We start from the raw sequence: 24,087 nt of genomic DNA on the forward strand, positions 1-24,087 counted from the left end.
TCCAAATCCACAATTTCAGAAAATTAGAATATTGTGAAAAGGTTCAATATTCTAGGCTCAAAGTGTCCTACTATAATCAGCTAATAAAGCCATAACACCTGCAAAGGGTTCCTGAGCCTTTAAATAGTCTCTCAGTCTGGTTCAGTAGGAATCACAATCATGGGAAAGACTGCTGACCTGACATTTGTCCAGAAAACCATCATTGACACCCTCCATAAGGAGGGAAAGCCTCAAAAGGTAATTGCAAAAGAAGTTGGATGTTCCCAAAGTGCTGTATCAAAGCACATTAATAGAAAACTATGTGGAAGGGAAAAGTGTGGAAGAAAAAGGTGGACAAGCAGCAGGGATGACCGCAGCCTGGAGAGGATAGTCAGGAAAAGGCCATTCAAAAGTGTTGGGGACTTTCACAAGAAGTGGACTGAGGCTGGAGTCAGTGCATCAAGAGCCACCACACACAGACGGATCCTGGACATGGGCTTCAAATGTCGTACTCCTCTTGTCAAGCCACTCCTGAACAACAAACAACGTCAGAAGCGTCTTACCTGGGCTAAAGAAAAACAGACCTGGTCTGTTGCTCAGTGGTCCAAAGTTCTCTTTTCTGATGAGAGCAACTTTTGCATCTCATTTGGAAACCAAGGACCCAGAGTCTGGAGGAAGAATGGTGAGGCACACACTGCAAGATGCTTGAAGTCCAGTGTGAAGTTTCCACAGTCTGTGTTGATTTGGGGAGCCATGTCATCTGCTGGTGTTGGTCCACTGTGCTTCATTAAGTCCAGGGTCAATGCAGCCGTCTACTAGGAGATTTTGGAACACTTCATGCTTCCTTCCGCAGACGAGCTTTATGGGGATGCTGACTTCATTTTCCAGCAGGACTTGGCATCTGCCCACCCTGTCAAAAGCACCAGAACCTGGTTCAATGACTGTGAGATTACTGTGCTTGATTGGCCAGCAAACTCGCCTGACCTGAACCCCATAGAGAATCTATGGGGCATTGCCAAGAGAAAGATGAGAGACATGAGATCGAACAATGCAGAAGAGCTGAAGGCCGCTATTGAAGCATCCTGGTCTTCCATAACACTTCAGCAGTGCCACAGGCTGATAGCTTCCATGCCACGCCACATTGAGGCAGTAATTGCTGCAAAAGGGGCCCAAACCAAGTACTGAGTACATATGCATGCTTATACTTTTCAGAGGTCCGATATTGTTCTATGTACAATTCTTGTTTTATTGATTGCATGTAATATTCTAATTTTCTGAGATTGTGGATTTGGGGTTTTCATGAGCTGTAAGCCATAATTATCTCAATTATGACAAATCACAGCTTGAACTATCCTGCTTTGCATGTAATGAGTCTATCTCATATATTAGTTTCACCTTTTAAGTTGCATTATTGAAATAAATGAACTTTTGCACGATATTCTAATTTTTCAAGTTTCACCTGTATGCAGACTTCTTAGAAGTGAAAAGCAATATCAAAAGCCAGAGATAAAGAAAGCCCCACTAAGATGTGGCTTTTCTGCATGAAGATGCAAACCTATAGAAGCTGATTCTCACTGTGTAGGATATTTGCTCTTTCATTTAACAGCACATATTGTTTAATATTAAACACAGATGTTTAATATTTGAATCCATTTGCTTATGAAATCATGATATGTTTATGAAGTCAATCATAGAGAGAAGCTCTTCCTGAAGACATGAAATACATTGTCCTTGAGATATGACAACACTAGGCTGGACAAAAATTGATATATTTATATAATGACAAAAGTCATCAGAAAACTGGATCATAACTGCCTTGGCAGGGAATTTTATGACTACAGAGCAAAAGGGATATGGTTCACAATTAGACAAGTTGGCTCCAAGAAAATCAGGTCTTCCTGAATGCCTCTTCCCTGATTACAAATTGGACAGTCATCAGCATAAGTTAAATATTTGGTTTGGGGACTATCCAGTCTCACAACCTCCAACCAAAAGAGGAGACGGGAAAAAAGAATATGTCTAAGAACATTCTATCCATCGACTGAAGAGCTGAAATGGAATCAACTTGTTAACAGATAATGTGATCAGCATGAGAGTTGACAAATAATGTAGTGAATGAATTTGAATCATGAAGTATCATTTGTAGGGCTTAGCACATTTCCACAAATCAGACTTCAGATTCAGAAGACTTTGAGATATTGTAGAAACCAATAACTTCTGTCTCTTCACAATTCATGCATTTTTTAAATCAGAAGATTTACTTCTCAGAAGTGTTTTTTTCCAACAAAGAATGTTCATGTTTTTCCTCCTCGTGTTTCCTTATTCTTCTTTGCATCCATTGAAGCTGATTTATTAATAGCTTAAATTGGCAAATAAAGCACTAAAAAAAGCTTTAAGATATGACATTACTATTGCTGACGCAGAGAAGCTGACTACACATACATAATAAAACTACAGTATAGAGAAGCCAGAATTTTGTGATACAATAAAGATGTTAAAAGATACTCATCTCAGAAACAAATGTACTTGATAATACAAGGAGCATTGCCAAAATGTATGTGACCAAAGAGATATTAATCTTTACTTCAATGAAGCATTTGCATACCTGGTAATATTAAAAGCAGTTCACAAGTGGTACCATTTACCAAGAGAGTTGGCAGGTTCTTCTTTACTGTTTGTATTCAAGTGTATGAAGACAACAATCTCTGGGATGCTTTAATTTGGATTGCTGCACTTAGAGTTGGATTGGACTCGATATCCTAGTGATTCATGTGGTTCTGTTTCTAGTTACACAACTGTTTGGCAGTTCAGTAAAACTAGAAGCAATTCAAACCCTCTATTTTACCCCAAGTGCCTTCTGAATACTCCTCTAGCCCTTTAATCTGTCTTCTATCAGTTGCTCTGTTCATGTTAATGGCAGTAGCTACTTATTTCACAGCCTCTTAAATCCTAAAATCCTCTGATGCCTAATCAAACATGGGTGCAACCTGTTCAAAGAGATCCTAGAATTCCCTCCAGGGACCAGATGTCTGGGGAATTAGAAGATGTGTTCATTAGGCATCAGGGCTCTTAGAGCAGCTGAAATCATAACCCTTTTAACCTTATCATTCCATACATTCTTGATGTTCTACCTACTATTTCATCATCTCATCTTTCTGTGAAACCAACATCTGTTTTGAATTGAAAATATCTTCATTTGCATTTCTGCTGTACTATGAATCAATCTATTTAAGGTTCTTATAAAACAATAAACTTAATTTTGGGTTTTAATACACTGGAATGGAATGAGTGGGTTTTAATTTAATTTAAACACATTTTAAATGTCAAAAGAATATATTCTTCTCAGTTGAGAAGCGATCACCTCCAGTCTGGCAGACTTTTTATAAAGTTTTTGGGAAGCAACTTCACTTTGACAACATCAGTAATGCTCAGATGATGACATTCTATTTAATTAAGTACCTTGCATTATGTGGCATATACAAAAATATGAGTGTTCATTAAGATTTTCTCTGTTGAACAGAAAAGACGAGCTTTCTATGTCATACTTATTCTTGAAAATGATTCTAAAGCATCAGTGATCATATGGATTACAAAATTGGAGTCCCAGATGCAAAGATATTGAGAGATCAGAAATGTTTAAGAATACTTTTACAGAGACTTAAGAAAATAGTTCATACTAACCAGTCACTGGTAGTCCTAAGACATCTAAAGCTAAAGGGTTGGAGGTGAGGACCATAAGATGGGGTTCATCCCTAGGCAGGTCTGTTGTCTGATCCATACTCCATTTATATCACAAATTGAGGGTAACTCAACAGATTGTTCCCTACATGTCCTAAATATCCTTGCCAACATTGTATTTTGGCAATGTAGTACATCCATTTAAGATAGGATTTATTCCATGCTAGATAATGGAGGATATAGTTTGAGTTTTTTTAAACACAATAATGCTTAGATGGCTATGTGATTGTCCTCTGGGTAAACAGATCTAGATACTTCTGGAGTTGATGATCAAACAATAAAGGGGGTCAAAGGGTTCCATCAAAACTATATAATATATAGCTATATGAGGTTTAGTGATAGTCAACAAATGCATTTTACTCGTAAGTTCTATAATGTATGATAGTTATGAAGAAAAAGTGAATATGGACAATATATCCAATTCTCTTTCTTCGTAATACAGTGAAAGCTTGATAGAACAGAATATGCATGCAACAAACCCCATTTTGATTTGCAGTATTTGCATACCTTTATTCTTATGCATATGATGCAAAATACATAATTTGGCATCATTAAATGATGTGATTTGTATCACGTTCATAATGATGTCATTAGACAAATGACATATTTTGCATTGTTGCCATGAAATATAATGGAACCAACCGTCCAATGAAACTGTTAAAATAAGTTTTCAGTGCTTCTCCTTATTTCTTGAAATTGACAAATGCCTTTATGCAAAAATATTCTTCATACTGAAAACATAGTTTTGAATACTTTACAAATTGTTCAGTTGTACATTAGATTTAAATGCTTTGTCTTTTTATGGAATAATAGAATAAGTTATTATAAATTGATTACAGCTTTACAGTTAATACAAGTTCGTAACATTTACATACCCAATAACTGAAATGTTAAATGTATTTTATTTGTTTATTTGATCTTCAAAGAGGTTTACATGTACTGCTCAGTATATGTTTACAGATCACGCTTGATTAGTTTCAGAAGATTGTATTATGTACTTTCAGTCCGTGTTCTTAACATGCTACAGTGCATTCATGATGCTGATAATATACTGTAGTTCTTTTATTATGTGGTCAGACAGTTATGAGAATTCACTATTTGAAAGAGGGAATTCTGGATCTTTATATTATAGCTAAAATTAGTATCAAATTAAATTGCTGATTTAAGAAGGGGGCAGGGTGAATCCTGGAAAATCCTGAAAAAATAATTTGCTATGCTAATTCTAACAGTAAACTAGTAATAAAGAGTTATTGGGAAGATATATTTAGCCTTTGAAAAGGGTCTTCTACTATAGTGTTAGTCCTGGGTTTCATAGTGAATCTGTTAACCCAGATATTTGCTAATGCTATATCACCTGATTTGGTCTTGTGTTGCAGTTTTAAGTGTACTGTTTTTACTAAATTTTTACTGAATTGACATTTATAAACAGTGAGTTTTTAATGTTCCCTCTTAGAGACTTGCTTTTAATTCTAAAAAAGTGGAGTTCAGATATTACAAATGAAATACATAATAAAATGTTACGCGTGTCATAACTCTAACAGCTTATAAAGATTAATATTTTTATTTTTCAACATTACTTTCTAGGGTCAAATGCATTAGCAAAGGAGTTCTAGAAAGTCACTGTTTTGTAGCTCAGATTCTAGATAAGAGCAGAAAAAAATAGCGTAGAAGACCAAAACAAAACAAAACACTTGCTTATGGAAATAGAAGAGAAACAATTTATTACCATGGTTAAGGTACCAGGCAAGAAGCCAGGAGGCTGGTTACCAATCATGTTTTAGGCATAAAGCCAGCTGGGTGACTTCTTAACCATAGGAAGAAGGCAATGATAAGCCACTTCTGGAAACCTTGACAAGAAAATAATGGGGGCTAATCCATGCAATTACCAGGAGTCAACAAATAAGTAAATAAAGGAATAGAACCTAAGTGAGTCGTGAAACAAAGAGGTTTATAGCAAATGAAAGTTGGAGCTTGAGTAAGAAGAAATGCTCTGGAGAAAGTAGAAGATCAGTGGAAATCATCTTAAGAAGAAAAAGTACAGCTGGAAGAATAAAGGGCTAGAGTTCAGATTTGACCATTTGACATTACAATGGTGTAAAACAAAAAAGCTTTGTGACCACTTCTTCAATTTGCAACCCTTACATCCAACAACAGTCACATGACCGTTGTTTGTGTGCTTTCTGAGTGGCTTGTGAGAAGCAGAATTAATGGAGAGTGTGAAATTAAAGTCCTAAATCAAAGTCATGTGATGTTTTGCTTAACAACCACAGTGATTCAGTTAATGACTAAATGGGAAATGAGTTTGTAAGTCAGTCACGGGGTTATGTGATTTTTCTGCTTAGTGATTGCTAAGTCTCAGTTGTAGTTACTAAGTGAGGACTTAAGACTGGTTACTTAGTGACCATTCAAAGTTACAATAGACCCCCCCCCCCCCAAAAGGTATTTATGACTCAGATTTGAACTTGCAGCAGCTTCCCTCTGTGTTCATGTGATTGCATTTTGGGTGTTTGGTAACTGGCCTGCATTTATGAGTTTGCAGTATTCCACGGTCATTAGACTGGGAATTATGTGTTTTTTTTTAACCAGAAGCTTGTTTCCAGCAAAACAAAAAACCCATTGCAGACAATGGTTCACTTAATGACCATGAATTTATTTAACAACCATGATGATTTGCTTAATAACTGCTGCAAAAAAATATAAGATTGGGTCACTCATGTGAAGGCCTACTTAACAACCAGCGCAACTTATAGCCATAATTCTGGGCTGAGTTATGGTCATAAGTTGAGGACTACCTGTACTAGCAAAATCTTTGGTTTCAGTCTTAGAGTAGATCAGCATAATATATAGTATATTCCAACACGTTCAAAATCTTTTAAGTACAGGTTCATCTGCTTGTTCATCTGCTTTTCCGAAGACAGCAGCTAGAATTTAATAGGGGCCTGCACATGGTGGCCATGCCTTAGTACCAGGAATTCTTCTACAATGCTGGTGAAATAAAAGCCAGAAGGAATTGTCCCTTCCTTTCCATACTTATCCTTGGAAGCAAAACATATTTTCAGGGAAGATAATATGTAGATAAACTTAATAAAAGTCTTGTAATATTGGCTGTGGAAATAATAAACATGAAAAACTTGGATTATTATTCGTGTTATACGAAACTTTTGGGCGGTCTTTTGAGGCATGTATTTAGGAAGTAAAGTAACAATGATAACTGTTCTTGGCCTGGTGGCTGAATTTCTCTATATCTTTTCTAAGAACTGTAGATGCTATGGCTCATGATGTTCAAGGTTATGACAACGGGTGAGGAGGCTTATAACTGGTTCTTGTAGCCTTGTGGTCAATGCAGCATTCCCACAGTCATGATTGTGATTTGGGCAATTTGGCAATTATGACATTGTAACATCCTGTGATCACATGATCTCCATTTGCAACCTTCACCTCTACCTTCCAACAAGTAAAGTCAATTGGGAAACTTGCAAATGGTGATTACCTGATGTCATATCTAATGACAGAACAGAATTTGGAATTGTCATTGTCAGTCAGTATGGTCACATGACATTGTACTTTACAATGGGTTGCTTAGCAATAGAGCTCCCAGTCCCAATTACCATTGTTAACTTACATTGTTAACAATTACCATTGTCAGCTACTAAGGTCTACCTACACAGTTGTCTGTGAATTGGTTAGGTTTAAACAATATGATAAACCAAAACCAAACAAATCAGATATTGGATCAGTGTGATATGTAAAAAGTGTGTTATGTGACTCTGGATTATTGTGTGTTGTTCAACCCCTAATTACAGCTTGTTCAATAAAAATGATTTGGCAAAATGGGACCAATGTTCACATTTTAATTTGGAGTTTCTATAATCATCTACATCACTTTTACAATAATTCCGTAGCCACTCCAATATTTTGTTTTGTTTTTTTCTGAATTACTTCAGTTGTTGTGTAACTGGTGTTTTGCTTTGTTATTCTTTTCTATGTACTGAAGAATTATAAAATCAATAACAATTTTGACAATTTTGATGAGATGATAATTTATCCCACAATGTTACCCTTGTTCTTGTATTATGACTGATGTTACTTAATTAAATGTTTTATTCATATGAATAACTTTCTATTCCATGTACCGTATGTTAGACTTCATTCTTTGTGAACATTATTGCAGTTTCCCCCCTTTTCTGCTTGAGTGTGTTAATTCATTTGGTTTGAGCTGTGAATAATCTGTCTCATGTATGGATGAGATTAACACTACCATAGTGAAATTGTGGGATTGTAACTAAGTAGACCTGGCTTGTTCTGTAGTCACTGCAAAATGAGTGTGTCAGAACTGACTTTAACCTTTTCTATACCTTAGGCAAAAAGGTTGAGCAGTCCTATTTGTATGGTTGCAGAGAGCATCCTGTTTCTATTATTGCTGAAGTAACCTTTGCACCCAAAGTTTCTGATCACTGCTGTCTCATCTAGATATGGATGTTGCAAGAAAATATATAATCCTTTACTGTCCTATACTATTGCTGCACTGAAACTTTACCCTGAGGTAATGAGGCAGGATAATGAGGAAGGAAAAAACATATTCCAATTTGTTACCAGGCATATAAATATTCTACAGTGGTTGTTACTTGGACATTGGAACAACCACATAAGCCAGTTTTAACGTATTTCAGCATGCCAGATGCCATCATGGAAGACATATTTCTCAAAACTGTAAGAGTCCCATGCAGCTGGGACAAAAATGTATCACAACTCTATCTTATTACATGAATAAAATATTTCTAAATAAAGTGATGACAAATGTGGCTTTAGCTACTGTACCATTCTTCTATATCACTTGAGGTATTGTTAGGTGTATTGCTGTCATCCCAAATGTATTTATTTTTATTTTATTTTATTTATTTTGATTTGTTAATCGCTTACAAGATAATAGGTATAAGTATATACATAGTTATGAATACATGAAATGGGTACATATAAGAAAAATAAAAGAAACAATAGGACAGGGATGGTAGGCACGTTGGTGCGCTTATGCACGCCCCCTACAGACTTCTTAGGAAAGGGGTGAGGTCAATAGTAGACAGTCTAAGGTTAAAGTTTTGGGGGTTTGGGGAAGAAACCACAGAGTCAGGTAGAATATTCCAGACATTGACCACTCTGTTGCTGAAGTCATATTTCCTGCAATCAAGTTTGGTGCGGTTAACCTTGAGTTTGTATCTATTGTGTGCTCTTGTGTTGTTATGGTTAAAGCTGAAGTATTCATTGACAGGTAGGACGTTGCAATGTATGATTTTATATACCATACTTTTTGTATTGTATAGACCTAGGAGAACATGCTACTTTCTCTGCCCCATTTTTCTTTAGGAAGGTTGACCTTGGGCCTAATTCCCTTTCACATAAAAATCTGCATTTCAGTAGACTTCCTGGCTTGTAGCTATCCGTTCAAGATGACAAAATAAATTTTAATGCATGTTTCCCAATATTTACAGTTAATTATCCATAGATCTGATTCTTTTACTAGAGCAGCTGGGAGCCAGCAGGGGGGAATATTAAATCTGTGGTTATATTTAGATGTCTTTCCCTAGCCCATTGAAACTTTTACAATAGCTTTTCTGTTTATTTGATTTATGCCTCCCTTTGGCTCCCCTGCCCATATTGTTTGGTGCTTTATGTCAGACTTAGGCCTTTCGTAGTATGTACTGCCTCTTTCCCCACTTGTTCTATCTTGCAGGCAAGTCCCAAAGAAATCTCATTTATTTTGTGCCTTAGAATGTGGCTGCTTTGTTGACAGCATGATTTAAAGAGATATATGGATGACTGAGAAATGATTTGCCCAAATTTGGCCAGATGTTTTTTAGATGTGATTGGAATTACATTGCCCTTGTCTGCAGGGTCAGGCAATATTAATGCCTCAAAACTTCAATTGCTTGTGGACCCCAACTTCTGTCTTTGGTCTTTGAAGATGTAAATGTGTATCATTTGGCATGTAACATTAACATTTCCTTTTTCTAATTTTTTACTGTTTGAATACTTCTAACAGTTGAGACCAGGGGTGGGATTCTACCAGTTCACACCTATTTGCTAGAACCGGTTGTTAACATTCTAAGCAGTTCGGAGAAATGGTTGTTAGAAGAAATTACTGGCCTAATCCTGTAAGGAAGGCAGGAAGGAAACATTCTGGTGTTGCTTACAGAAACTGCCTCTCCGTTAACCCTTATTACATTCTTGGCAGGACTAGACTTCCTGTCTCTGGAACGTCTCTGAAGTTTTTTTTCCTTCCTCTTCTGGTACTTTGCTTGTGTGGAGTGACCATTCAAAGTTACAATGACACTGAAAAAAGTGACTTATGACCATTTTTCACACTTACAACTGTTGCAGCATCCCCAGACATGAGAGGCCAGGCAAGGAGATGCGTGCCTCGATATGAGTGATATTGAGTTGGCCATGCCCAGCCAATAACATGACCACCAAGCCACGTCCACCCAGTCACATGACCACCAAGCCACACCCACCAACTAAGCCACGCCCACAGAACTGGTTGTTAACAATTTAAATCCCACCCCTGGTTGAGACCCACAAGTAGGATTCTCTAAATTTTTACTGTCACCTGCCGTCACTTCCAAACTATCACAACTTAGCCATCATATTGTAATACAGCTTTATTTATAACTTCATTTGATGCTGAGGTTACTATTTATATACAGTGCCTTCCAGTAAATCACTTTGCCCTGTGTAGAAAATTGAATGTTAAAATCAATTGCCTTGCTCCATATTTCTAAATGTTTGTGTAATGGATGGATTACACTGGCATGCACCCATCTCACTGGCATATCTGTCATCTCAGCGTCTGGATTGCATCAATTTGTTAATTTTAATCAACTTTCTATAGTCAGCATAAATCGTTGAATGTAGAAAATGTGACACATTTACTCTACTTATTATTTACTTTGGCACTGTGCTTGCCTAATTGAAGTCTTGAACAAAATGGAACGAACTAGAGTGTTACCAGTGGGACATTAATGAGTAGCATGACTAACATTCTGTCTGAATTTTCCTATGCATCAGAACTAAGAGCAAGGTCAAAATAGTTATGTATCCATTAGTCAATGGAATTTAACATTCCTGATAATTAGTTTTTCATTTAGTATAGAAATTGGGACAAAAACAGTTCTAAGGCTAATCAAATAAATTAAAATAAAACAGATTGTAGGGAATTGAATCCAACAGTTGAATGACCTCTGGTGCCTACTACTGGTCCTACTTATTACTTACTTACTAACTTTTTATTTTATTTTATATCTTATATTTCCCCCTCAAAGAGTTAGAACTCATGGTCTATGGCCACCCAATTCACACACAGATTACTTGGGTGGCTTACAACATTTAAAAATCCACACATAAAAATCCCACCTCACCCATCCATGGCCTCAGCAAAATCAACCACTTGATCAGCTCCATCTCCATTCGTGGCCTCCAGGCCGACTGGCAAAATCAGATTTTTAGGGTCTTTTGGAAAAGTACCTAGGAGGAATGATGTTCTGTGGGCGATCATCTATTCTAGAAGACCCTTTTTCATGGTCCCACTAGATGTACATTCCTAATCGATGGGACCCTGAAGATACTCTGCTCTCTTTTCCTGGAGGGCCAGAGTGATATAATAGGGGAGAGACAATCCTTCAAACCCCTGGCACCAAGCCTTGTAGTGTTTTAAAAGTGGTAACCAGCACCTTGAATTGTACTTCTTTTAAACAGAATGTTTGTTATATGGGTATGTATGCATGCTGATGTATTCTGTTTAGGACTGATAGGTAGCTGTACAGTAATATCAATAAAATATGTATGCATATCTGTGATATCCAAGTCCCTCTATCCATTATTGACATCAGTGAGAGATATTAAATAAATTAATAAAATGGAAACAATTGCGTTTCTGAGTTATGCATGAATTCAACCTGCATAGCTTTCAGTGTCATATTGTATGTGTGTGTATTTAATACATATTTGAGAATATAAAAAGCTCTTTCTGTTTAAAGTTTCTATTCTCATAATGATTCCAAGTCCAGAAGACACACTGAAGGTACAACTTCTGGTATCTCTGGCATTATTGTTTTTCAACTCTCCTTATAAATAATTATTGTTGAGGAAGGCAATACAGGATTCTAATTCATACATTTATAAACTGTAATGAATGGAAACATCTGCCTTTCATCTTAATGAGACTAGTCCCTAGGAGTGAGGACAGTAAATCAAAGTTGTATCTATAAAATAGTCTTAAAACTTTGCTCGTCACAAACAAAAACAATTGTACCAGTTTAGACTGAAATTGAGGTGTTGTTTGATAAGTTATTTTCTTTACAAAAATTAATGCTCATAGATACAGATTAACAGAGTTGCAAGGGACCTTTGTACATCATCTAGTCCAACCCACACCCAAGCAGGAGACCCTACACCGTTTAATATCTTGTGAGAAATAAGGCTGTGTTACAGTCCTCCCTAGTCTTCAGAGTATATGACATTTTTGGTATTTAATTACTTAAATGTTACCCATACTCTGTGCTACTGTAAATCAGATGTAAGATTATCTCATATGATATATAGGTCTCAACTGTGGGACTACATTGGACTTAAAACAAGTTGTCTTAACTACAGTTTTGTACTGTACTTATGTTTAGTAGTTGATTGAATTACTTTGGCCATGGCTATTGGTGGCAAAAGTCTGCAATCAACTTCTCTTTCTGGTCTTCAGATAGACAGACAAAAAAACAAGGAACAGATAAAAATGGAGTTACTTTAGCAACAGTATCTTAGATCTTCCTGTTTTCACCCATCCCAAATACATGGAGGGTAAACTTGGAACAGCGAGAGACTTCAGGAAAGATCTGATTGAATTACCACACTATTCTTTATGTAATTAAACCAAAGTCCCAATAGAGCAGTCACAATTTAGGTGGCAATATATGGCTCACTTAACATCTTCAATGACTCTGAGAGCTTTAAATCCCTGTGTAATCTTTGGCTAGGCTTCCTCCTAGCACTTTTCCCAGCCCCAGTTCCTCTGCCACAGATGTTTTTCTCTTTGCAGAAAGGAATCTATAGAATCTGGCCATTTGATTAGAAAGAGAAAACAGGCCTTATGATTAACTAAATCTCTTAGGTACATGCATGCAATATTATGCCAAGATGCTCATTTCATCGGTTGTTTTTCCCACAAGTCCTGAACTTATCCAACAGTATGGTGTATTGTACATTGTTATGCAATGCATGGTAAACAATAATAGTACAATAGTAGGGCTAAATATACTCCCACCACATTTAAAATATCTCTTATTTCTCTTGCTGTCTAATTAATAATGTTTAGGTATTGGCAAATAAAACTATTGTCATGATAGTCAAATTGATGGTCCAGACACAAGATGTCATAGAAATAAAAAAAGTACCTGTTAGTTGAAGCTTAAGAATTGATTTGTTTAATTTGGGGCCAGCAAGTTTTGTGAACCAAGCCACTATAGTTTGTGAACCATGATTTATGGTGAAGAGCCAGTCACTAGTACTTTATCTAATGACAGTTAAACAAGCTATGGAACGTATAAACCTAGTCTGCCTTGGCTGATGGAACCAAAAAGCTGACATTGAATTATAAAACTAAGAACAGCCATTCTGATTAAATCTTGGAGAGACTAATAGGGCTGTATACTAGCCTGGAAGTTTTTTTAAAAAAATGGCCCAAAAGAAGGCAATACCAAACCTGTACTGTTTGCAGAAAACTGTATCTGTATCAAGTTCAGGAGCTTTTACTTTTTTTCTTTAAACTCTGTGCAGGTATGCTGATAAAAGAATTGTAGACAATTGTCCAGCATGCCTCTTTAACCATTCTTTGATGCATTGGTTCACTTGAGCAAGTCAGCTTTTGTATTTCTGTGATCTATAGATTACCCGAAATGTCAAACTTCATAAGGACATTTCTCCTTATTACATTATTATAGCTACCAGAACTGAGCTGCAAAAAAACAAAACAAAACAGATCATTACTAGCAGCAGAGATACAGAATATTCTAACTCGTCACCATTGTCTTATGACTGTCCTGATTTTTATAGTCTAGAACAGGGGTGTCAACCTTGGCAACTTTAAGACTTGTGGACTTCAACTCCCAGAGTTCCTCAGCCAGCTTTGCTGGCTGAGAACTCTGGGAGTTGAAGTCCACAAGTCTTAAAGTTGCCAAGGTTGGACACCCCTGGTCTAGAAGATCATTAATTAGCTTTCATTGTTCTGAATGCAAAATATATTGGATGCGAGATACTTGGTTACACAAGTTCGATTTTTAAAATAATAGAATTCAATGGAAATTTCTTCACTATATTGAAATAATGCTTTAATTGTCAGATTTTGTAGGGTTCGCCCCCTCCCCCCAAAATAAATAAATAAATACTGATAGTCATCAGAGTTCTCTAATCCTGACTGGTCTAATGCTCTTGTCATCTGCTTTCTTCATCTCCAGGCAAATGTGTAAAGAATTTACTGATCTTTTGGCCCAAGACCGGACACCCATTGGCAATAGCCGACCAACACCCATCTTGGAGCCAGGGATCCAGAGCTGCTTGACTCACTTCAGTCTCATCACTCACGGCTTTGGCTCCCCAGCCATCTGTGCTGCCCTGACTGCTCTCCAGAATTACCTGACGGAAGCTCTCAAAGGAATGGACAAGATGTTCTTGAACAACAACTCTGCTAACAGGCACACTTCTGGGGAAGGACCAGGTAGTAAAACTGGAGACAAGGAAGAAAAGCACAGAAAATGAAAGAGAGAGAGAGAGAGAGAGAGAAAATAAGAAAGCAAGCTAATGAAAATAGGGGGTAAAACAGAAAGAAAAGATTGAGAGCGATCCTTTGGGAGGAAAAACATTTAATTTTAGCTTTAAAATATTGGATTGGGTTTGGAAGAATTACGCTAGGTAGGTCACATCTGCAAGTAATTTTTAAAAAGAAAATAAGGTCAGAGGCGCACAGTGGAACAGGAAGAGTGGCTCAGTGGCTATGGCAAAGAAACTTTTGAAGATAACATCCAGGATTTTCCACTTCTGTCATCCCACAATACTTTTTTAAAATAATTTTTGGTGGGGATGAAATTATAACAGATAAAAGCAATCAATAATTTATTGGAAGAATCATTTTGATAATGTTGCTATGTTGGCCGAGGTACACAGTCTGTTTCTGTATTATTACTATTTTTAAAAAACCTATCTAAAGTAGAAAGAAAAACCTAAGGGATGGATATATTTTATATTGGACTTTCCATTCAGACCACGTTTCCTGATTTTGTGCAAATTTTTTGCTGTTCCCTCTCTGTGTGGTCTGAATAGCTGGGCCTCAAATTGGTCAGTAGCATTTGGCCAAATTATTTTCTAATAGTGGGAAGAAAGGGGGAAATCTGAGTCTGTCCAAACTATGAGTCATTAAGAAGAATTATTAGTAACTACACACAGAGGTGATGGATTCAGGCTGTGAAAATGTTAAAATGTAAACTAACTACAGTATATGGATGAGTAAGTGGAAGAGCTAATGGATTGCTCTCAGGTGCCTCTGCTTGCTCTGGATACCTACCTAAAGTGTTAATCAAATGCTGCCCGCTTAACATATTTAATCCTGAAATTTGGGGGCTGCAAATAATCATTTTTTTCTATCCATAAGGATGTGTATAATTTGTGTATATATGCTCCATTAAGGTATTGGATTGGATCCAGACTTGGTCATATTTGGAGGAGACCCGTTGTAATCAATACTAGCCATTACTAACTCTAGACCTACAACTCAGCATGACTAAGTCTGAAACCAAATAACTGACCACAAGAGTCAACCCTTTGTTTGATAATAAAATACGGCTATCATGAAGTAAACATTTTCATGAAGTTGTACCTGTGGAAAAAAATGTTGCACAGGCATGCAACAACTGTGAAGAACAGGAAAGGGAAAAGGAACATTTCTTTTTGTGGACAGATATAAAGATCAACATGCCTTTTCTTTTCAATTGCAACTTTTTTCATAACTACTGTTGTACGGAGGGCAAATGTTACTACTGAAATGGCCCTGTGCTTGAAACTGGTAATCAAGTTTGTTTGATAAAAAAATTTCTAAAATACACCTGGAGCTCTCACCTGGAACACTACCTTTTTACATTTCTATGAAATACCATGTCCTATTGAAGGGGAGGGTTCGCAGTGCCCCACAAGAGGCACAAATGAAAGTGTGTGCGACAAAAGTGAAAATCCATGTATGGAAGAGATTCATGTATTGCATTGGAGTGCAGATAGGCCTCCTACACTGGGAACAGTAATGGGAAGAGATAATGTCACAGATAATGATATCAGTCTGTAAATTTTTATACTAAAATTTGAGCAATGACTGACTCTCTTTAAAATGTCTCAGATCACAGACACACTCTTTGTTCTTTTACAGAAATGTTAATAAGAAGAATGTCTTGATAAGTATGTTAAACCTTCTCAGGAGTATGCACCTTTTTAATTTTCTTCTGTTTCCCAAAGCTTTGCCCGCTTGGCTTATGAGCTTCTTCAAAGAGGACTAGAGCTCCGTACACATTTCATCAGGTACTGAGATGAAAATCCACAATTCTGACACTTTTCCTTTTCAAATCAAAGTCAGTTGTTTTGGAATTCTGCAGGTGTACTTCTTTAAAGAAGCTCAAAGGGAATAGATTAAATAAGGCTTCACTAACTGAGCAAATGATGCTGATTTGGAAGCAAATACTATGTCCTCCAAAATTATAAAAAGAGAATTGGGAGGTGGGGCAATAGTGTTTGATGCACAGAGTAAAAGCAGATTTGTTAAATATATTTCCTCTTTTAGAGAAGGTAATAAGAATCATGGCTCATTATTCAATTAGTATCTAAATTTAAGGAGATCTATTTCCCCTCATTATCAAAGGAGTGTTGCAAATTTTGACTTGGGAGATAAATAGTTATCTTGACCCTGGGGTGGAAGAGGAGGAATTGGCCATTTTCCAATAATTTACAGTGATTAAGTATGAATTACATTTTAAAAACATTCAACTCCTTTTTTTTGGAGTAGGTAGGAAAAGAAACCACCCTTAAGGGGAAAATGAATGTCATCCTGCTGCATGTTATCACTTTGCAAGGGTTTTGTTGAATTGACAGTGGCTATGGTATTTCATGCATTTTGAAAGATTGTTTCCCTTTGTCACAACAGCTTGTGTCTATGCTTCATTTTGGCCTCACTGAATTCATTCTAGAAGATGAGAATAGGATAAAGATGTATTATGCCTGCCACCCTGATCCTAAACACATTATATGGCTGTAAGTTCCATTAATTTTGGTGGAATTTAATTCCACTTAAGGGAACATTGAAGGCTTGGGCCTATGGCTAATCATCCATGAGGAAGTCCATGAAATGCAGTTTTCAAATGCTATTTGGGTACTTGCAGTTTTCAGTAAAAGTTAGATCATTTCATACTATAAACTGGGATCACATAATACAGCGGTGGTTAATGTTTCATTTGAAGCAACCACACATATCATATGCCAGACAGTTGCATCTTTTGCAGCATATATACAGAAATATATCAATGTGCAGATGCTTGAAATATTCTTAATTTATAATTATCAGTAGTTTTTCCATATAGGAAGCTATACACCATAGGTGCTAAATTACGTATTGTAAGCTGACCCTGTGATTCCTAATTCCCAGCCAAGCCAATTAAGATGTACTTAAAACTATTTTTTCACATTGAGTGATTTTGGTGTCATGAATTCACCTTTTTAGTTGTTTTTATTGAGACATGTTCCCAAGCTCTTAAATAGGAGTCTATTGTCTATGGACATCTTAAGGCACCGTTTCTGAGAACATTTATCTAGGCAGGAAAGTTCATCAATCTGTGGAGCTTCCATCCATATATAATATCTAAATACTAAAATTGCAGTTCTATTGACTTTAATAGGAATTGATTTAATGCCAACTATTAGTTCAGTTGTGGGAGCGGCTTTAAATTCTGGTCTTAATTCATATCTGTCCAATTTCAGTGATGTTTTAGGAGGATGAGTAGATTAAGCACAGCATTTTTACAATAAGATTGTGATCATGGCTGTTGCAGAACTTGAATAACTGAGCTTCCATATGGCATTAATTCATTTTAATTAGGAATATAGTATAAACAATAGTTATGAAGACAACAACATACATGTTTTATTTTTTGGAGAGTGATATTATCTTAGTGTAGCCATTCTATTCTACTTGAGGGAAAAAAAGTTGGTTTATTTTTGCTGTCTTGAGTACTAGTGTTGTTGTTTTTTTAAAGCTGCCCAATTTATCAAGGCAATTAACAGGCTAAATAGTTAATATATTAAATATTGCAGTTTAGTAGGAACTGTCCCTAAGGAAAAAGAAACGTCTTCATCATGAAACACAGTAAACTCAAAACTGCAGTTCCATCTACCCAGTTTGTTAATTTATTTTTCAGAGAAATGAGTATTTGTTTGACTTGATCCTATTAAAACCAGTGGAATTTAAATGTGCTTAATATTGACTGGATTACACAGCATACTTTTAAGATAATTTTCTTTATATGACATACTTGAAAATTGTATCTTGTTTGTATGTCATGTCCATTCCAGCATCCAGAAAAAAGAAAGAAATGGAAGACAACGGATCTTTATGTTCATACTATTTTAGAGGATCCATTATAGTACTTGAAGGCAATTGCAGTATTGATTACTTTTCTCTTTTCTCTGAGTTTAGGCTTTCTTGCCAAATTTTATAAATATAGCAAGTTCCCTATTGCAAAATAAAAATAATTTACTATTTTCCTGTTGATATGAACATGAAAGATCCAAATTGAATTAACATTAAAAAGGCATGCTGAGGAAATATTCCATTACTTAAAATTCAACTGCTTGTGCCTAAGATACAGATTATCATTAAATTAAACAAGACATTGAGGCAGAAGAATTGAAAAGTTGAACAGCTAATCAGGAGATATTTTGCTCCTAATGGACATGTAACTGATATCGATTACTGAATTGCCTGCCTTTTACTTTTAAATGCTGCTAAAGTTTGTTGCATAACAACCCAGAGAAATCTGATTTGCTGTTTCAGAATAAAATTTGAAAGATTATGTTTGGGTGGGTATGGGAAGACCAATTATTATTTAGCTTTAAAGAGCAGGTGTTTAGAGGCATTATTTGATAAGCATGTCCCAATCTCAGCTTGCTGACCCTCAAACTAATTTAGTGTATGCATATGAAAGACAGAAAGAAATAGAAAGAAGTGCCAGTGGTTTTACTGGATAGGATCTTCTGCCCCAATAACTTGTTAACTATTCTAGGAGAATATTCTTTCACAAGGTGTTTTGTTTTGTTTTTGTTTTGGTATCACCAACAGATTCTGTGACCCTGCAGCAGAATGCACAAATGGATTGAGCAGTATTGTCTACACACTGATTGGCATCTTCATATTTTCAGAGATACATTTTGTGCAATCCATCCTTTGCTATGCCAAGCCCTACTCTTCCCCCATCTCTTATTTTTGGTAATTTTATTCATCATCCCATCAGTGTTCCTAGAAGCTAATAATCTGACCCATCTACTTTTAAGTTTTTTTTTTTCTTAAAGAACTTTGTAAATTACTCAAGCATATAAAAAATTGGTTGCCCATGCTACTGTTACATCACAGCTGCAGGACCCAACTTTTTCTTGAAGCAATGTATTAAAATAGCAGTTATCAATACAGTCTTAAAAGTAATTGCTACTATTTAAATCTCATGAATAAATCACATGAGATTAATTTGTGAGATACATTTATGGTAAGATTAATTTATGAATCAATGATAACTTGGTCAAATAAAAAAAAAACATGACTCACTTTTCTAATCCCTGTAAAACCATGTAATATTTAAGCACTACCTATACAGTTCCACTATTGATCTATAGAATTGCATCATAAAGTCAGTGCACAAAATTTTGTCTTACATAGTACATTTTGTACTGTATTCCCTGCTTAAAGGGCAGTATTGTATTACTGGAGGAAACAGTTTGGTATCCCGTGGACTGTAGTTGTAGAAAAAAATATATTTGATCAAAACTCTTTAAAATGTCCAAGGAAAACTGAATGTTTTGATTACATGGGGAAAAACATAGTATTGTCATTTTAATTCATTTAATTTCCCCAGTATTATTGCAGACTTGGGGGAGTAGGAATGAAGTTCTTGTCACAGCTAATATCTAAATAGGAAGAAACAAATTTGCAATATCATTAAAAGTAGCTCACAATATAATCCTTAGCAGAAGAAGCTATTTGAAAATTCCTGTGTATCAAACTACTGTAAAAGAATCTATAGGAAAACCAGTATTCCTAAATTCAGAGAAAATTCTGTGGAAAAATGATAGTTTTGAAATTATATACATTTGTGGCAGCTAAAAGCAGGTATCTACCACTGTTGGTTCTCTTGCCATTCATTTCTGTTCCTTGATGAGGATGTGAAGTTTTGCCATTCTCTGCATTGTGATGCTTCATCTGCTGCACTTACTGGAATTCTTGTAAGCAGCCATTAAAGGCACAAGATTTTTGACAGAAAAAGAAGAATATACAAACTGAATAAGAAGCCAATGTTCAGACTTTTCCATTTGTAGGATTTCTTGATCAGACAGTGGAAAAGGGTAAATTAACTGTATTTTAAAGGGTAAATTAAACACCATTTCACCAAAGACTATGACCTGCAATAGATCATAACCTTTGGTGGAACAGGTTCTCCCAGGCATAGAAATGACACGAGGCTTTATCAAGCGCTCCCACAATATCATTTGAAATAAAGTAATTGTCTCTCTCTTTAACAATCCAATTGTTAAATCAACCTTATTCTCCATTATTATAGAATTAAGATTGGCTGCTACTTGGTTGTGTCACTTAAAAGCTAAATTTGGAACACACTGACAAATACTTTGCCAAACACTGTACTCAGGCTTTTGTGCTTCCTGTACATCTTGTTCTATGTTTGGAAATTGTTCTCCTTTGTTTAAACATTCTGTTGTATTGAATAAATACACATATGGCTGGAGTAGCTTTGTTATACCCCCCCTTAAAAGAGAGACCACTGGTAGTTGTTCTGAAGCTAAACAGGTGTGCTACCATGTGTAATCTTTGGGTAATTTGAAATATCCCTTTACATAGCTCTCCAGTTCTGACAAATACAGTTAGCATCATTCATCAATGGCACTGCCCAGGAGCATTCGCCCAGGAATCTTATTTCTGATAGTTACCAGTCTGTTTTTCAGCTACATGATGTAAGAAGAATTGATGCTATGAATAGCAGAGATTCTTGGCACCTGTTGTTTCTTCTGGCTGTCAGCAGCTTCACATTCAACAGGTGCAACTTTTCCTATTACTGTCTTCTGGCCAGTTTTGCAGTAGATAAAGTCTCCGAGCCACATAGTAATAGAATCACCTTACTGGAAACATTCTGTTTGATTTCTAGAGTAATTTAGAGAGGAAGGTTGCATTAGTCATGAGTATTTAAGGTCTGCATCTGAAGGAAAATGGTTTGAAAGGGAATTTCTGAAATTTGTTTTAAGTGAAACTTTCTTTCACTTTAGGTTTAGTATATTGGTGGCCAAGTATATGACAATTTTTCACATCAGGCTTCCTTTAAATGAAACCAGCAATCGTGAAAGAAAGGACTCTTTGACTTTTTCCCTTGGGGTGGTTTCTCTTTGAAATGGCCTCCCTTTGCTTTCTGTCCAAGCTCCCTATTGCAACCCCTTTGGTACACCTGGGGAAAACCGATATGTTATTGTAAGGCATCTGCCATAGACATGGAAGGAAAATGGGAAAGTACAACTTCCCTATGCCCAGGCTGGCAATCAGTCTGAGTGAAGGAAAGCTCTGAATTCATAGCCTTCTCTTTTTACCTTTGGCTCAATCAATTCATCCAGTTAGCTGAGTGAGTTCTCAGCAGTTTTCCAGAGGGGAGTGGGCAATATGAGATAGTAATGGAACTACAATGGCAGCATGACTGCTAGGGAAGGACAATGGGACTGTAGCATTTCAAGACATTTCAAAGAGAATGTGTGTGTGTGGGGGGGAAGGAATGAACCATCACCCAACCCTAAATCTCACCCCCCACACACACACAAAGCCCTGAATGATCACTGGTGATCTAAAAAAATACTTTGGGGGAAATATTTTCTGTTGATAATTTAAAGGCATCCTCCCATTCCAATCCTTGTCCCCTCTTTCCTGCCCAATTATCTGCTTAAATTTTCATTAAAAGAAAAACTTGCCAAAATGGTAGGGATAACTATCCACTAGTGGAACAAACTAGCTGCTAAGTCAATTTACAAGCACCTTGCTCTAGAGTGGCTTGTTAGACCAAGGTGTGATCCCTAGTCTTCCAACTGGATTTACCTTAGAGGCATTTCCATGTATTATTAAAACCTTTGCCTTTCTTTTGCTGTGTGGTAATAGAAATAATGGAGCAGGGGATTCTTACAAACGTATTGTTAAATCAAATATATAGCTGGTTGAAAAAAAATCTGGATGACTAGATGGCAGCAGAGATACAACGGAAGATTTGTTAGCTGTTTCTTCCATGTAGTGGATTTTTGTTACCCAGAAAGAGTGTCTCTAAGGGAGTCTCCTCCTTTATCCAATGAGGATGACAACATGTCTTCAGCACTGAATGCCCCCCCTTTTTTTTGTGGGACAGCTCTGACTAAAATTTTCCACCCTTCTAAAAAGCAACTTATCTGCAGTTAACAAATTAATGCTTTAATTGCACTGATGTATGTTCTCGGCCATATGTTTATTAAAATATATGTGTGAGTGTATGTTTTCCAGTATTGGTATTTGTTTTCTCCAATTTTCTATCTTATGTTTTTTAAAGAAACATTTTAAAATGAACAATGATGTGTGCTGAGAAAGAAAACACGGGTGGCTAAGAGCCTGGACCTGTAACCCATTCTAGGAAAGTTTAAACCCTTGTAAGCATAGAAGGGAATCTGTGCTCCCACAGTGAATTTTGAAGAGCTGACAACTCAAAGAGTAAAGCTAAAACGAGGCAAATTCCTATACAAAAAAATAAGGCTGGGAAATCAATTACGTTTTCTTTTTGTGTTATCACAAAACATTCAAAACAGTAAAACTGACTCCTATTCTTGAATAGTCTTTCCATTAACAGTGGCAAAAATATCAATTGTTTTAGGGTCTCTTCCAGAAAAGTAATGGGGTGGGTGAAAAAATGGGAAAGGTATTCAGTGATGAGTTTGTATATATTTATTTATGCTTAATTTAATGGGATTGTGTAAATACAGCAAGCAAGTAGTTTGGGGGTTATTTATCTGTGACTATACCTCTGTGAATGGGTGGGGAATTTAAATCTTGGGAGGGTTGAGATCAAATAGAGAAAAAGACAAAAAAAAATATACAAGCGCTTGATACTAGATAGTACCCAATCTGATTTTTTTTTTCTCCATTCTTTATCGACAAACTGTTATGGTAATGGGTAGAACTTGGTTTCTTGTCCAGTGATGACCTGATTTACATAAATAAGAAGAATAAAAAGATTGTTGTGTTTTGTTGTATTTTCCTCTTCAGATTTTTCCCTCTCTCTTTTTTAACAAAAAACCAAAACAAAACATTGGTGCTGCTTCAGTGCTGAAGATGGATTTACTTCTGCAGCCGAGAAAACAAACAAAAAAGCTTGCCCATTCTGGGCTTCTGGGAAATTCAGGACCTGGTTCTACGGTGAAAACCAAAACAAGCAAAATAATAATAATAATAAACGTTGCTTCTCAGAAGTGTTTGGCCATTTGACTTTGTCTAAGCTTGCTGACCGTCTCTTCCCACCCAAGTAGACTTCCCCTTTCCCTTTCCCCCACCTGAAGAGTATCTGCTTCCGCACCGCCGCCCAGGTGTGCGAGGACCCAAGACAGGGAGCCGGGGGCGGCGGATTGTCCGGGCTCCGAATCCCGCCAGTCCTGCTGCCTTTCCAGCAAAACCGGCGTTTACAGGCAGATGCAGTTTTTGTTAACCGCTCTGAGAGTTGTCAGCCTCTCGCTGCCGAAACCGCCGATTATTCCTCGAGTTTTTATTTCGTGTCAGGGAGGACTTGCTACACACACAGACACACTCAAGTTTTAAGTGCGGCCTGGCCCACCTCGCCAAGCGGCTACACGGTTGAGCCTATGAACAGAACGGTGACAGAAACACGGAGAGTGGGAAAATGAACGGGGTTGGGTTAAAGACAGCCGTTTTGACCGCATTGGATTTTTGGCCCGTCTCTGGAAATGGGCCTTGACACCTGTCACTTCAATCCAACTGGGGCGCTCGGCCGGGACCGCCTTGACAAGCCTGAG

The 24,087-nt window shown here is 36.7% G+C and overlaps 1 protein-coding gene across 14 annotated transcripts in view; it reads left to right on the top strand.

Moving 5' to 3' along the window:
• Positions 1-23,525, top strand: part of TFAP2B (transcription factor AP-2 beta) — a 70,586-nt gene extending 47,061 nt beyond the window's left edge. For 4 of the 14 annotated variants that reach the window (XM_087949139.1, XM_087949136.1, XM_087949138.1 and 1 more), the window contains 2 exons: positions 14,211-14,470; positions 16,252-23,525. In XM_087949139.1, coding sequence (XP_087805265.1) covers positions 14,211-14,470; positions 16,252-16,292 — 301 coding nt within the window. In that variant the 3' untranslated portion in view covers positions 16,293-23,525. Of the gene's footprint in view, positions 1-14,210 lie in introns of all 14 variants that reach the window. The other 10 variants (XM_087949142.1, XM_087949143.1, XR_015746422.1 and 7 more) reach the window with 9 other exon arrangements.
• Positions 23,526-24,087: the final 562 nt, after the last annotated feature.

This window comes from Notechis scutatus, chromosome 1 (assembly GCF_049901735.1).
Source record: "Notechis scutatus isolate UNSWTSFEM ecotype Mainland chromosome 1, rNotScu1.2, whole genome shotgun sequence".
Lineage (NCBI taxonomy): Eukaryota > Metazoa > Chordata > Lepidosauria > Squamata > Elapidae > Notechis > Notechis scutatus.